The sequence below is a fragment of the Dermacentor andersoni genome, chromosome 2 (genome assembly GCF_023375885.2).
Source record: "Dermacentor andersoni chromosome 2, qqDerAnde1_hic_scaffold, whole genome shotgun sequence".
Taxonomy (NCBI): Eukaryota; Metazoa; Arthropoda; class Arachnida; order Ixodida; family Ixodidae; genus Dermacentor; species Dermacentor andersoni.
In genome coordinates, this window is record NC_092815.1 from 98144626 (window position 1) to 98160951 (window position 16326).

The following is a 16326-nucleotide window of genomic DNA, read 5'->3' on the forward strand; positions in this document are numbered from 1 at the left end:
CACACAAATTAATATAAGCCGCTCTAATGACGCAAGTATGGTTGGAAGTCAGCAGAACAACCTTAACTAATTCAGCAGTTTGCTTCAACTTTCTATCCCAGACTCACCACAGGCTGCTCAAGACGTTTGTTCGAAGTCCGACTTTCTCGAGAAGCTCGGCCAAGCACACCGAGCACTTTGAGGACTGCTGGAACACGCTCATTTTTTGCAGCGCGGTCTCCCCGCGCTCTTCGAGCACTCACTGACCTGCCCGCAGGTTTCTGGTTCAACAGCTTGCAGCAGATGAAAATATGTGGATGATATGCAGCCTGGATGACTGCGCATGCTTGCATGCATGCCATGCATTTACGCTGGATGAAGCTAGAACATGCATCACTCTTCAGAAGCATTCACTCTCAATAGTCCACGCCTTTCTGGCTTCCCAATGCCTATAATAAAGTACTATTCAGCTTTGGCTTTTGTTGTGCTTTCCAAGTGCAAAAATGAAGTGTTCTCTGGCCTAAATATAAAGAGCTACATTATGTTGTCATTTCTGAGATTCATGGCGACTCTCCAACTCAAGCTGAGTACAGTGTAACCTCGATATACCGAACAAGGACATAATTAATTATTGGACATAATGAAGCAAGTCTAAAATTTTATTGGCCATGCTTTACTTCGATAAGTATTACCGTGCTAACACCAAAGCACAAATGCAATAGCCAAGGCGATATCGATTATACAGAGAAGTGAACATCTGTTTGCTCACAGCACAAAATATGTAAGCTGGTAGTAAGAATGTATAATATACTCAGCAAAAGCAACTTGACATGGTACATACTTCATTTCATAAATACCTTGCAGCACTGCCGAAGGCATGAGGCGTACACAGGCAATATCCTTGCGCAGCAGAATATGGTTCCGGGCGTAATTGGCTGATTATTGGCTCCACTTTAGTTTTATTTTTGCTCGTGACATGATACGGTACAGTAATACGTTCCCTTTTACCTTTGCTCATGCGTGTCATATACAGAGAATTACTGTGGCAGTTACCACCTGCAACCGTAACAACTACCCAAACCGTGATCACCAAGCACTCGCTTCAATCTGAATTTGCGCTTATTACTGGCTATCTACCCTGTCAGCAAGAAACAAGCTGAAGTCAAAGCATTAGGTATGTTTTGTCATAATTTTTGAGATTGGCTGTTTGTTTTCACACTGGTAAGTCTACAGACCCGGCGCCAAGCTGTAAAATCGATCTGATTTCTAGTTAGCAGATGGCACCACGGCATTAGCACTGGTGATGCGCTGACAATGTGCAATGCTATAAATGTCTAATTGTTCACTGCATCATCAATTTGCTACTCCACTCTAGCACAATGGGTGATGACGGTAGCGAGCAAACGCCAAGTAGATGCTGAGCAGAGGCTGTGGCACAGGCCTTACTATTTGCTAAGGAGGCTGCAATGTAAATGCAGGGAAAGCATACAGGTGAAGCAAAGCCCTGCTGTTGCATGCTTGTAAGCGCAGCTTGTGGTTACGGTGTCAAAAGATTTTTTACATCAATGCACCAACCCTGGAGTGTGTACCGACAGGATGGCAAGCAGATGCTAAGCAGAGGACATGGTGCGGATGAGAGCACAGGGGCATTCAGCCTTCCTATTGGTGAAGAATTCATGTAGCTTCCACAGTGCTGCAAGGAACTACTGAGACAGAGTACAGACTCACCTGCACAATTAAGCTAGCAGCTCAGCTTGGCTGGCTCGCCACTAGCAAGCCAACATGTAAATCCTGTGTGGTAACAGTGATTGCACTACTATTGTGTATTAATAACAGTGCGAAGCGCATTGTTAATTTAATGTTGTTCAAGTGCTGCAAATCTTTCCTCCACTAACCACATGCGCCACAAATATTGATAGCATGGCAAGCCCCTGACAGGTCGTCAAAAGCTTTGCTGGCCATCAGGGATATCGGAAATACTTGAGTTTCTTTCGTAGAGATCCCATCGCAATTTATTGATTGATTTGTTTTTGCTGATATCAGAGTCCAGACTTATGATTGAATACAACGAACTTATTTTTGTGTCAGATGCAACTTAGTCATAATGAGGTTCAATTATACTTCCTTTTTTTTATGTTCCTTCAGAGACACGTCATATTATTTGTAGGCACTGGAACCTGTTTTGTGTAGTTAACAATGTCATATATCGCTCACAGAGTAACCTTCTACAAATCTAGCGAATCGTGTTTCAACTGCATGTGGCAGACAGAATACATTTTCTGTGCTTCCAGGTTCCTTTCAGAATTTCAAATTATTTGCAACCACTAGTGCTTGCACTGTGACGGCAAAATATATTGCAGGGCAAACAAAGAACAAATTTCTATATCTTCAGAGTCATCATCATCAGCAGCAGCTTGTTTTATGTCCACTGCAGGACGAAGGCCTCTCCCTGCGATCTCCAATTACCCCTTTCCTGCATCAACCGATTCCAAGTAGCACCCGCGAATTTCCTAATTTCATCGCTCCACCCATTCTTCTGCCGTCCTCAACTGCGTTTCCCTTCTCTTGGTACCCATTCTGTAACTCTAATGGTCCAACGGTTATCTAACTGGCGCATTACATGACCTGCCCAGCTCCATTTTTTTTTTCTGTTAATGTCAATTAAAATATAGTCTATACCCATTTTCTCTCTGATCCAAACCGCTCTCGTTCTGTCTCTTAACGTTATGCCTAGCATTCTTCGTTCCATCGCTCTTTGCGCAGTCCTTAACTTGTTCTCAAACTTCTTTGTCTGTCTCCAAGTCTCTGCCCCATATGTCAGCACTGGTAAAATGCACTGATTGTGCACCTTCCTTTTCAATGATAATGGTAAGCTTCCAGTCAGGAGCTGACAATGTTTGCCATATGCGATCCAACTCATTTTTATTCTTCTATGAATTTCCTTCTCATGATCAGGGTTCCCTGCGATTAGTTGACCTGGGTAAACGTACTCCTTTACAGACTCTAGAAGCTGACTGGCGATCTTGAACTCTTGTTCCCTTGCACAGCTATTCATCAGTATCTTTGTCTTCTGCATATTAATCTTCGACCCCACTCTTACACTCTCTCTGTTAAGGTCCTCAACCATTTGTTATAAGTCGTCTGCATTGTTACTGAATAGAACAATGTCATCGGCAAACCGAAGGTTGCCGAGATATTTGCCGTCAATACTTACTCCTAAGCCTTCCCAGTTTAATAGCTTGAATACTTCTTCCAAGCACGCAGTGAACAGCATTGGAGAGATTGTGTCTCACTGTCTGACCCCTTTCTTTATAGGCATTTTCCTGCTTTTCTTGTTAGAATTAAGGTCGCTGTAAAACCCCTCTGTAGATGTTTTCCAAGGTATTTACATAAGCGTTCTGTACTCCTTGATTACGTAATGCTTTTATGATTGCCGGCATCTCTACTGAATCAAATGTCTTTTCATAATCTATGAAAGCCATATAGAGGGGCTTATTGTACTGTGCAGATTTCTCGATAACCTGATTAATGACATGAATGTGATCCATCGTGGAGTATCCCTTCCTAAAACCAGCCTGTTCCCTTGGTTGACTAAAGTCCAGTGTTGCCCTTATTCTATTGGAGATTATTTTGGTAAATATTCTATATAATACTGGGAATAATCTAATGGGCCTACAATTTTTCAATTCTTTAATGTCTCCCTTTTTGTGGATTAGTATAACGTTTGCATTGTTTTAGTTTTCTGGGACCCTTCGTATAAAGAGCCGCCAGTTTTTCAAACATTATGTCTCCTCCATCTTTGATTAACTCGACTGTTATTCCATCTTCTCCTGCCGCTCTTCCTCATTTCATGTCTTGCAAGGCCCTTCTGACCTCATCGTTAGTTATAGAAGGAGTTTCTGTATCCTGTTTATTACTTTTTCTAATGGAGGTATCATGACTCCTCTGGGTACTGTACAGGTCAGTATAGAATTCTTCTGCTTCGTTTACTATTTCTTCAGAGTAGCAGGGGGCTATTTGAGACATCAACTACACACCTATAATGTGAGAGCAGTGCATACCTAAAGCGATGCCTTATTTCCAGCTTATCAGCCATGCAAATGCAAACATGTCTAAACACATGCAAATGCATGCAAGCAAATGAATGGCATACAAAATTACATACGTCAGATGCAAACATTTAAATCCAAACCAAGGATGTAACATGCAAGCATGCAAGTTCCAGCCATGCTCAGCGGTTTATGAAAGGTTGCAATCTGATATTGCAAGACAACAGGTTATCATTCTGCTGTTTTGCAAAGAACAAAGTGGCAAGTGCACATGCAAAGGTACAAAGAGTAACATATACCTCTAAATATACGGTAGGACTCTTTGAGGCTACTTCTGCTAGGTGCAATTATCTTATATGCTATACAGTATCTGCATGTTAAGAGCTTTCCAGAGATGGAGTGCACTTCTTTTTGGTTTAAGTTCAGATAAGTTGAAGAAATTTTCAAACTCCCTTTATGTTTACCTTAAGAAGTGTCTACTGCACATCTGGTATGCATGATTGCCTTCATTAAGCTTTTGCTACATTGCAGTGACTGAAAATCGAGAAAGTTCCTTCTTGTTCATAAAAGTGAAGTTTTGATTAAGGCCCCAATTTTTTCTAGTATACTGTGTGAAAACAGGAATGACATCTCCAGACATTAACATGTAACGATTGCAAAGCTGTAAGCTCCAAAACAAGAGTGATACGAATGTTTATAACAATAATAATATTAACAAAGATAAAGATCCCTAAAACATCCAAAGCAAACAAAAACAAGATAACTTGAGGCAAAGCCCAAAAAAGCACGAGGACAACAGAAGAGAACGAAGACACAGCATTGTGTCTTCGTTCCATTCTGTTGTCCTCGTGCCTTCTTGCGCTTTGCCTCAAGTTATGCAGTACCAACTAGCCCACCAGTCTGTTCTCCTGAAAAATGAGATGTTAGCCCTATTCAACAAAAGAGTGTTTCATACACAGGACTGCTGCAGGCACTTATGTAATTGGGGTAATTAGGTTCAGCAACAAAGCAACATGAACTGAGTGGCAATCTTTTATATTACACAGTCCAACAGACATAATGTGCAACATCAATGTTTGTGCAGCTGACCTAAAGTACTTAAGCACCAATGACAAATGTTTGTTTTTTGAAATACTTCAAAAAAATTGATGAGCCTTGATCAAAACTTTTTTTTTCATTGGCAAGTAGAAATTAAGCCCTCATTTTTAATCAACTGATTCTGTTTGACCTAGTTTTTTTTTAAATGCAACAAATTGTATGAAAATTGATGAAAAGACTGCTCCTTTCATAAGTAAATCATAAACTTCCATGTTTGCAGTCACAATAACTAAACCTTTCTCTGCAGAAAAAAGAAAAGGAAAATGGGGCAGCTTGGTATAAAGTTCTGTGAAAGTTGTGCAAGAATGGCTTGCCTATCGCCAATATGCCATGCTTTTCAAAGAATACTGTGAAGAAAGAATCAGAACAAATGCAAAAAGGTGGGTAAAGTTCAAAGATCTTTCAAGGGGCGATTCAGAAAATCAACTTAAAAACCCATATCCAGCCCGCGTTTAAGTATAACATGCTCCTTTAGTGCCTCAATAGCAATAGACACTTAGCATAACATTATCTAATGTTATCTTTCGGCATGACAGATGCAAGCACCTTTCTGTTTCTCTTTATCATTTGCTTTACATATTGAATACTGCCATATTCGAAAAGACAATTTGGAAGAAGTAATAAGTGTCTACATGTGCAAGCTATACACTTGTGCTTCTAGAACACATTACCACTCCGTCAGCCACACAATGAATACTTGAAATCATGTACATGCTATCTTTGTATGCACAGTAGTGACACTTCAGTGGTTAACACAAACAGCAATGTGCTTTGCCAAAGCAATCTGACATGGCAGTGGTATAGGCGAAAAGGACAAGAGCTCAATGACTCATTACCACTTCAAATTCTCAGGCTTCTGCTTGTATGTACTGATTGTAGGCGGCAATATAGACAGCCCCCTCTTCAAGGATTGAAATTTTGCTGCACCAGTGTGGCCTGACGAGAACACTGCACTTCCCCTGGCAGCTAAGTTTTGACTGAAATTAAATTATAAAGTAGAACAGTTTTTCCAGCCAAGTTCGGTTGCCCCTGCCTAGGAAATGAACTTGCGACCTTGTTTGTTGGTTCATGGTGTGCCACAAACAAGCAAGCAAACAAATAAAGTCTCAGGTTTGATTCCTAACCACGGTGGTCACAGTCTGACAGGACCAACAGCCTTATGCTCAACAGCACAACCTGTACGACCTAACCAACTTTACTCACTTCTCTTAAATTCAACTAGTATATAATTTCAACTTGAGCAATTTAAATCTCAACTGGCTCTCTACATTTGCTCTGTTTCGTTTGCCTTGTTTGTCTCTAATGTTTTCCATTTGCCTTTGCCTTGGTTAGACTACCTTGCAGACGTAATACAAAATGATGTGGTACAATTTAATGTATATTAATGTGTACAATATAATGCAGATGCAATGCAAGAAAAAAAGGCTCGCCTTGCCACTGAAAACTGCTCTATCATTTCATAATTTCTTCACTTCCCAAGCTGCCCCAAGGTATGTAGGAACCATGCATCCTTTTCCATTTCTCCTATTAAATGGGACTCTTGATCACTCTTTGAACAAGGTTATCGCCTCACTTCCCGATGTGATACGTCCTGACCAACAGTCGCTGAGTGACCGCAGGAGTCAGTGCTGTCGACTGGTCGAACTGGCGGACAACGACGCAACTCGGAGCTGGCTGGGCCCTGCTGCCGCCGTGACAATTTGGCAGAAGACTGCGTTCGCACATCAGTCAAAAGTAAGCATTTCTGCTCCCGTTCACATTTGCCCCTGGTGCTCCAAGTCAAAATGAATGGCTGCGATTGTTGTCCCCTCGACAAAGCAACTGTTAGTGGCAAAAAAAAATCAATGCATGCTTCTTAGATGCTGTCTACCTCATCTTTTGAGCTGCATGCATGGCAGTTGCTGAGTAGAGCCAGAACATGGGGTTGTAAAGCGTAATCAAGGCAGTAAAAGCCACATTGGTAGGCCACACTGATCGATGATCTCCGAAACCACGCTTGTGTTATGCAATGACAAGTTGATTATACAATTGTATTGATAAACACCCTTAAATATTCCATTAGAATGGGAGTCCTAAGCCCAATCAAAATGCTGGACAGCAAAGGGTGAATTTGCATCACCCAGCTTATGACCATCACTGAGAACAAGTCATGCTTTTCTTCCTTTTTTCCACGAAATCCACGAAACACGCATATTAAACCAATGCTCTTGGTTTCATGAACTTAACCTAAAATGCTTTCATTGTGGTGATAACATGGCCTTTCTGGCAGAAGCTTTGTAATATAAAGGAATAAAGGACTCTGAGAATGCACCATTTTGGCTACTCACAGCACATAAGCCATGCATGCAAGGCCTCTCGATCGACGGAACATCTGCTGGGATTATACAGCACACTTTACACCACAGACTAAAGTGGTGCCTTTTCTTCTTGTCTCCACTCCTTTTTTATAACTTACGATTATGCCATTCCTTTTCTTCATTTGCTTAAAAAAAGAGTGGCACTGATGTGGCTAGTAATTTCACCATGTAAGTTGCTTTTCCAACAACAGCAGCAGCATTACACCAGCATTCCAAGCTTCAAGCCTCACTTGCCAAAGAGGTCACTCATTAAAGCATTCCTAAACAGGAATGGACATATTCAGCAAGCAAGTGCAGTACATAGAGCACATAGCTGTGATTACCTAGGCCAGGGGTTGCCGAACAGTCGTGCTCTAATATACACAAGGAAAGTGCCATTTCAGGACCCGAGAGAGGTTTACCCGGCGACACGCCTAGCGTGCTACTCTAGATGGGTATGATGAAATGTGAAATGCACAGTGCACATCGCTTGACAGTACCCAACATGCACAAAACACATCACAACACTCAACAAACTGAAGTATCTCAATAATAATAATGGTGTTTATTAGAGCAGAATAATGGTACAAAAAAGCAGGCTTGCCAAAACCGAACGAGAGCTTGATGAACCAGTACAATCAATGAGACCAGTGTTCCTGAGGAAGCTTAAAGGTGCCTTTGTTGCATGAGACGCACAGGCAGCGTCAGTCCATGGAACAAGAACAAGTCTTAGCTCAAGATATGACAGCCTTTAACAAATGTTCAGAGCAGACATTAGGGCTCTTATTTCTATAGTAAATAAGCAGCAACAGCAAATTAAGTGGGCTATGTCTTCCTGTATGTTACACATAGAGCACAGTGGCAACCTTATCCATTCGATTTTAAATAGTTTAGTATTTGCACCATTTAGCCGAATACGGAGTAGGCATGCCTGATTGCGCCTATGAAGGTCACATGGCATGTGAAACTCGCACATAGGATCCAAAGTGCAAACAGGTCCATACTGCTGTTCTGAATCAGTCAAGACAGCTAGCTGCTCACACAATGCAACATAGGAGCTAATCTGTAACTCCTAGAGAAAGGTATTGGGAGTAGCTCTGTAAAGTTGTGTACTGAATCAGCAGCACAGTTTGCATGTACAATGCCCACTACTCCGCAGTGAAAAGTCAGCCACTGCGAAGCAACACTGTGCTGCATACCACAGGCTTCGGTGTGCAAGCAGTTTATGATGTAGATAAGTTGTTCATTAAAGTGTGGTGATTTTAGCCATAACAGAGCAGTACATTCAGGATCAGTGACTGTGTTGGTGCACTATCTTGGCATGCACAATGTGCAAACAGCACCTGAAAGATCCACAAGGAAGCAAAGCATGTGCCGGGGTGAAGTTAAACTATATGAGAAAGAGATAGGGTAGCTAACCGCACCAAATTTTACAGCTCCAATACAGTTCAGTTCACATGGTAAAGATATTGGCAGGCCTGGGTAAATGTGCAGTGTGTACATTATGCGCAAATATGTGCACCTCAATTATATTGTGTCCTTCATAATAATTCTTGTGGGTGATGCTCTTAGGCTAACATTTTAAAGCTGCCAACAAAACTCAACGGTTTCAACCAAATGAGGCTCAACATCCCATTAAACAAAGGCCAATGCAACAAGTGAACACTATAAGCTGCTTCTTAGAGCAGCAACTCTTCTGCTAATGTTGCCATCAAGGTTTTACCCAGCAACATAAACTAATATTCTCAACAACCTAGGAATGAAATGGGAAACTGGAAAATAATTGTGTGGAACAAGGTCTGCATGTGATGGAATGATGCTGGCAATGATACAAGCTGACTGAAATTTGGAGCTCTCTCACAGATGTGAGAAGCTAGCAATCAGATTCAATAAAGAGAGGTTTACAGCTACACTAAGAGCAAATCACAATACAGCAGCAAATAATTTCTCAGGGAATATTTAACCACGAAATCACCAACCCCTAAACTGCTCCAGTTCAAATGCGAGCTGTGCTAAAGTAATGAAAACGATGCCTAGCAAAGTCTATAGCAGCAAAATAAGCACAGCATATTTCTGATGACTAAGAGAAAGGCACAAAATATGGGATATTTGAAATTTCTAAAGCAAGTTTCAGTCCAATGAATACCGTAGTGAAAATGGCAGAACATTACTGCAACATGACATGCAGATAAATTTCTATTTAGTGCAACAAAATATACCCCCTACTGTACTAGAAAATGGCAGAGAGGTTGATAATTGCGAAGACTTAAGATGACCAGACTACAAAGGAGAAAGCCTCTGTGCTGATCCCTTAAATTAGTGAGCTAGATGGAGCACTGAACAAAAAGGATGCAAGGAGCTCTGAAAATAAAACTGAAACACTTCACACAGCAATGACCTGTGACAATAAGGCTACTATTTCAAGAATTTTGCTCACCTTGACCACCTGAGGCTTAGTTGATGCAGGCTCAGTATCGTCAAACTGGGCAAGGTCATCATCATAGCGGGCTGAAGACGACTCTCGGTGCATGCTTGGCTCCTTCGTTGCACGGTCCACTTTCCGCCTTCTCTTCTCCTCATCCCGCAGACGTTTCTTCTCCACTTCCCGCCTCTTGCGCTCCTCCCGACGCTCCTCGCGCAGTTTCTGGGCCGCCGTTATGAAACACAGCCAAAAAAGCAGGTGCAGTTGAAAGCACCCATCCTTTTTCTCCCACCATTGTTTTCTTTTTCTATTCATTCTTTCCTGCAAAAATATTTGCCTAAGTTGCTGAAGTTCACCAAATGTGTTCTGTTGATGATTCTAATAGGTTCTACAGGCACCTCATAGCTGACACATATGCCTCAATCTCACACAGTTTTTGAAAATCTGTTATGCTATGACAGGAATATTGACACGTGTGCTTGTATATCTTTTTCGGGTGACCACTTTTCACCGTCTAAAAAATTTTATCGCTCAGCACGGGACGCACCCGTATTTATCGCAAGTTTCTCGAACGTTATAGACGGTTCTTGCTGCTGTCTGTTGTCACCAAAGCTTGTGTAATCTGATTGCATGTGCGACGCGAATTGTGTAGCACATTCTGGAAGACACGTGGGCACCAGCAATTACTCTGGAACCTTTGATGGTTCACATATAAAAGCCGGCGCGCTTGACCGCCAGATCAGCTTTTGACGATCGCCGACTGTGTTCACTGCTATCGTTGTGCTTTAAGTGTAGCATGTTTTCGTGGGCACAGGTTAACCCAAAAAAAGTTAGTTTCGTCCTTCATAGTATTGCTACTGTGTTCTTTGCCGTCACTAGTACATGACAATATAGACTCAATCTCTCAAGTTCTATAAGGTAGCTGCAAAGTGAAACTGTGCGTTGCCCATTGTGCTCCTTGCGATCTCATGTGCCACAATAAAAAGTGCAGGTGCCCCTTGCTCGTGTCAAAAATTTCAAAGCAGTATCTAGATCAAAACACGAGTTTCCACTTCACTGCTTGGGATAATGAAAACATCGCTGCTAATCACAGCTCACAATGCAGAATTCCCAAATGTGCCCCTGTAATTTCCAGTTTCAGGCTCTTTCTGTTAAGTGGTTTTTGTACGATGCACTGACATGTGCATGAAAGTGGTGGTAGGAATGTCTCGTCTTGATTATGTGGTCTGCGAAAAAGAGGGAGACACATCATTGCACATTTTCTACCATTGTCTTTGCCTCTGCCTCTGAAATTTTACATTGCTTCCCTGTGACCAGTGCCAATTCTATGTGTGCAGTAGCTCTCCTGCTCTTGTAACATTATATTGCTGTTGAACATACAGAGTTTGACTGTAAAAAACTAAAACATAGGGGCTAAAGGTTATTCACTGCAAATTTGTTATTTCACACTGGCAGATTTGGCACTGTCATTCTCAAGCAGCAATTGGACAAAGAATAGAGTTTGTGGATGTGTTTGACTCTCTCATGTCCCCTGACATCTTTCCTGCATGACTCTCACGTCTTCCGAAGTTCGGCTTCACCGCATGACACACACAAGTTGGTGAGAGTCTGAGTTGCATGGCTGCGGCAAAAGATGGTGCGAGCGTTTCGATGCAAGCGCCAGCTGATGGCTTGAGTAACTTGGGCACAAAAGAAACCTGCTTCCTCCTCTTTGGTGGTGGGGCATTGGCACACTCTCCCACGAAACTGCCTTACAGAAGGCTTTTTGTTTGGCTTTGGAGCACAACACTGGCAGGCATGATCACTTGGGCATGCTTTCATTTGTGGAACCACACCCACAAATGACTTGGACCTTGGTGCCCAAAACAAGCAGACATTGTTCGCTCATTGTTCTTGCGCAGCGAGTTGAACCTCCTCGATTCCTCAGTGTGTCTCCCTCGAGGAACCATTCCGTGAATGCATTTCCGCCAGCTGGCATTTTTGTATAAAAGGAGCAATACATCCCCTTTTCGTATATTTGCACGACTGTGCTGTCATTTCCTTTGTTATCAAGAGAAAGTGGGTCCCCACAAGTTTTCTAGCCTGTGTGGGTATATTACCATTTAAAAAATACTGGATTACTAGAGATGCTGACATGAGCAGCTGTGCTAGTAGCAGCATCACATGACATCGAGTTTAATTTGAGCGAACAAAACTATTACAATGATGGGTTATACGACACTCGGCTGTTGGCACAACGGCATCAGCAACGGCATAACCATCAATGCACAGGTTTTCTGTTTTTTCTCCCTTTGAGAAAAACAACATGAAACAGAAAGACATTTCTGGCACTTTGTGGTTGAACAAACTGCTACGAGGTGTTGCTGCTAGCCCTGCTGGTGCCGTCCATATTGCCTGCGTTCTGGTGTTTCATAAAACACAATATGTATATTGTTGCGACAGGAATATGAACGTGGGACTTTCATGCACTGTAGTGCAGTCGTGATCGTAGGCCCTGGACTGACATCTAGAACGTTTTAAAGCATATTTATATTTTTGCATTATTTACAAAAACATAGGAATAGCAATGAGAAGTTCTGTTCAGGCTCAAGCTGCCAATCTCTCAACAAAACGACTGTCTTGTCTTATACGCCTTCCATCTTTCCAGTCACATCATCATTCTCTAATTCGATGCTAGGAGACAGGTGATATCATCTTCAGTCAATTAGATGCTTCGAAGCGGGATGTCATTTTCAGCCAAGCCTCCTCCCAGGAACGCTTAGCCCAAAACACATGCACCATCACTGTGCACAAATGTGGATAGGGGAATGCAATGACCCCGTCTTGGAAATGGGCGTGGCAGTTTCAACCTGTTGGTATTCCATAAGGACGCCTACGCCCAGTTCATACTTTTCTTAGTCGTCCCAGAAACAAGAAGACAACAGCACACATTTCATCGAATGAAGAGCCCGCACACCTCTCAGTTGACACGCCTTTACTCGTTTAAACTGGCTGTCTTTGACAATCAGCATGGGCTTGCAACGGCTGTCTTTTCTTTTTTCTAGGAGATTCCCATCTCATTATCCAATGAAAGTTATAAATCAACAGCCACTGCCTGACAACCCTGCTGGTTTCAGCTAACAAAGAGGCTGCATTTGAGCCCCATAATGCTAGTCAGCAATTAGTGCCACGAGGCCAATGCCCAATCACAACTATATGAATTTTTTAATGATTATAACACAGTAAACGTGATTAAAATGTTTATGTTGGTGCTTGCTCAGAAAAGAAAAGATTTCTTTGCAGATGTATGCTAATCTAGAACCTGATACATCAAAGAGAGCGAAGCTACGTAAGCAAGCTCTCACACCCTTCAGAAGCACTAGGGATCTGCTTGCTGGCTCACGGCTCGAACACAGTGGGGTTGTGTTTGGCTGTTCTTAATGACTGCCTCAACAGAGGCTGCAGTGCAGGACCACAACATCAGCTTTCACTGCCTGCAGCTATACTAACACCTAGCTGACCTCCAACATGGAGCCGGCATAGCACAACGCAATAAAAAAATTGCAGATTACTGGTTAAAAAGAACATGCATCTAAGTAGTGTACCAGAATGACATTTATGTCATTTTATAATCATTGGCCATTACATTTCAAAGCAAATTAAGGGCTCCAGCACACGTTGCATTGCATTTACATTTAAATTGGCATGCCAGCCTTTGCCACACAAAAACTATTGCAAAACTCCCCTTACAACTTCACTGTAAAAAAAGAAAAAAAAAAAAGAAAGCAAGCTCTGAACCAACCATCATTATCTCTCAGCAGCTGCAACATCACAGTAGTCAAGTTCTCAAAAGGAGGACCTACCAGCTTTTCCAGCTTCCTCTGCTGCAAGTACTCAATTAGAGGGGTCACCACCTTGAGGCAGCCGTTGTTAGCTATGGAAAAAGAAATGCATCCCAAAACTTATTGTTTATACACTACACTAGTCACATTTATTTATTGCTATATTATATTTCATCGCAATTAAGATTCACTGCATATGTCCTCTAACCTCCGTGAAGATGGCATTGTACAAAGACTTACAAGAGACGGCAGGCATTAAAAAGACATTAAAGGCAAACATTGAATAAATTTATTTGTTAGATTGCACACCACATACACACAGCACCTTGCTTTGCTTTTTTACTCTATAGATGTTTAGGGTTACTCAGTCAGTTACAAACTAAGAAAGTCCCAAGAACTACATCTCAAATGGAGTTTGTACACGTGAGCCAGACAATGGCCTCCGCTGATTCTTCCTTTTCTTCTACTGTGTGAACATCACCCAGAATGGAGACGATCTTGTACAAAATGCAAATGTCCCCAGTACTTTAGGTGACACATTGTCAGCATAACACCACTCCAAATATTTCTGAAAAGTTCCCCATGTTACAGCTGTTACTGCATGCAAATATGTTTAGGCTGTGAGCCATCTTCACACTAGGAACAGTTCCTCTCGACTTGCGTACATGTGGTATGTGATCATAGCATGTTCATTTACTGATAAAATTACTGCGGTGTCTATTCATTTATATGCAATAAACACCAAGGAAACTATTTTTTCAATATAGGAGGGATGGAGAGCAAGTCCAGTCTGCTTCTGTGGAAGGTGCTGCTCCTGAATTCTCAGCTTGCCAGTTCACTGTAAGGCCCCTCATTTACGCCTACTTCATGTGAGCTTGCTTTTTTAAGTTAATGGCACCACCTCACACTTACACAAAGTTGGTACATACCTAGGGCACCAACACAGGCCGCTTAGTTAACCATATTTAATTGAAAACAGCGAGAACAAATTGGATGCAATAAAAAGACAGACAAATGCACAGATGAATATGATTAACCTGTTTCTCATAGTGTCACATTTGTAGGCAGTGCTCTTAAATCATGATGGTTCACCCAAAGTGAGAGCCCTACTCATTTACCAGTTACATTTGCTCAGCAATGCATTTATCCTCAAAGAACACTGTGGTCGATTGTATCGGGGCAATATATAAATACCTTTGATTTCTTTTTCCCTAGCTTCAATCTCCTCTATGTAGGTGTCAATTGAAGGCAGTGTCACTTCTTCCGGTTGCTCTAGGCTTTCCAGAAACTTGATGTACTCTGGGTCTTGTTCAATTGTGCCACACTTCGGATCCTTCTTGCGAGTCCTTCGCTTGGGTATTTTTTGGAAGGGTGCATACTCGACAAGGGCTGGGAACTCATTGCCTGGTTAAATGAGAGAGAAAAACTAAAACACATCAGTCGACACATGTGCACTTGTCGACATGCTTAGCTATAACAAGCATGGCCAACGATGTAGCTACTGATGCAGCTGTGTGCCCGAATGCAAAACGCTAACTCTATCCGCGCTGCGTTCTTGCCAAAAAAAAAAAAAAGAAAGAAAAAATAGGCTGACCAAAGAAGTTGGCAGCATTGTCTTTGCCAAGTTATGAAGCCTCTAAAAAACCTGCACGTTGTATTTACAAACAGTGTTGTTTACGTACGTTCATGGTAGGCATCTGACGTGCCAAACTGCGCTGAACACATGCATTAAGTATATAACGCACACGCTATAGCCGGACGTGTTTCCAAAAACACGGAAGCCACACGTGGTCACATCCGCCGAGGTCGCACTGAATCTAAATACAATATCAGACAAAATTGTGCAACAGGACTTGCCTTTCTCATCAACAAATATGTAATCGTCGAACTTCTCCTTGAAGATGAATATCTCATCCTGATTGACGAAGTTGATGTAGGCGCGCGAGAACGCGTGCGGGCCGAGACTGCGTAAGATGAAACATGTTAATCTTTGTTCGTACGACGATCGTTACCTTTCCGCTCATAACAAAAAAAAAAAACCTGCTGCTCACCTCAAGTCTCCTTTGACGAAGTACATATAATCACTTTCAGGAACAGGGGATATCTGCTCCAGGAACTGGTCTTCCGTCATCGTCGGCGGCAGCCTTCGGATTACAACCTGGAAGCACGACGTTTTAGCTTTAAATCAACTTGCAAGAAAAACAAAAGGCGCGCTCACCTTTGTGAGAAATGACTTGTCCTTCTTCTCCTTAGACTTCGATGCTTCGCTCGAGCTGCGACTTCGAGGCGAGCATTCATCTTTCGCTTTCTCCTGCGTCATCTGAGCTGTTGTGTACTGGAAGCTGGCCGGTCGTCAAGATCGCCGAGACTCATCCAGTTATACTAGCTACTGTAAAGACCGAGTCGGACAAACGCAGATTCTTTCATTTGACGTATGCACACCTACTAGCTTATCTACCGACACCCATTCGTTTTTGAAGCCACTGCATAGTATATAAGGAACCACTTTTCGGTCGGCGCAAATCGCTGTCGGTAAACACATAAACAGGCCGCTCCGGCTTCTCCACAGGTGGCGGCACTAGTCAAATCGATCTGCGTGTGAGGGTAGGTGTTGAGAAATC

General features: G+C 42.3%; 1 protein-coding gene across 5 annotated transcripts in view; it reads right to left on the reverse strand.

Moving 5' to 3' along the window:
- The window catches only part of LOC126541578 (uncharacterized), a 32943-nt gene extending 16694 nt beyond the window's left edge, over positions 1 to 16249 (reverse strand). For 2 of the 5 annotated variants that reach the window (XM_072286481.1, XM_072286480.1), the window contains exons 1-8: positions 15924 to 16249; positions 15757 to 15863; positions 15563 to 15669; positions 14900 to 15109; positions 13726 to 13797; positions 9900 to 10114; positions 6700 to 6837; positions 108 to 272 (exon numbers count right to left, since the gene is read on the reverse strand). In XM_072286481.1, coding sequence (XP_072142582.1) covers positions 108 to 272; positions 6700 to 6837; positions 9900 to 10114; positions 13726 to 13797; positions 14900 to 15109; positions 15563 to 15669; positions 15757 to 15863; positions 15924 to 16025 — 1116 coding nt within the window. In that variant the 5' untranslated portion in view covers positions 16026 to 16249. The remainder of the gene's footprint in view (positions 1 to 107; positions 273 to 6699; positions 6838 to 9899; positions 10115 to 13725; positions 13798 to 14899; positions 15110 to 15562; positions 15670 to 15756; positions 15864 to 15923) is intronic. The other 3 variants (XM_050188400.3, XM_072286482.1, XM_072286483.1) reach the window with 3 other exon arrangements.
- Between the last annotated feature and the right edge of the window lie 77 nt (positions 16250 to 16326).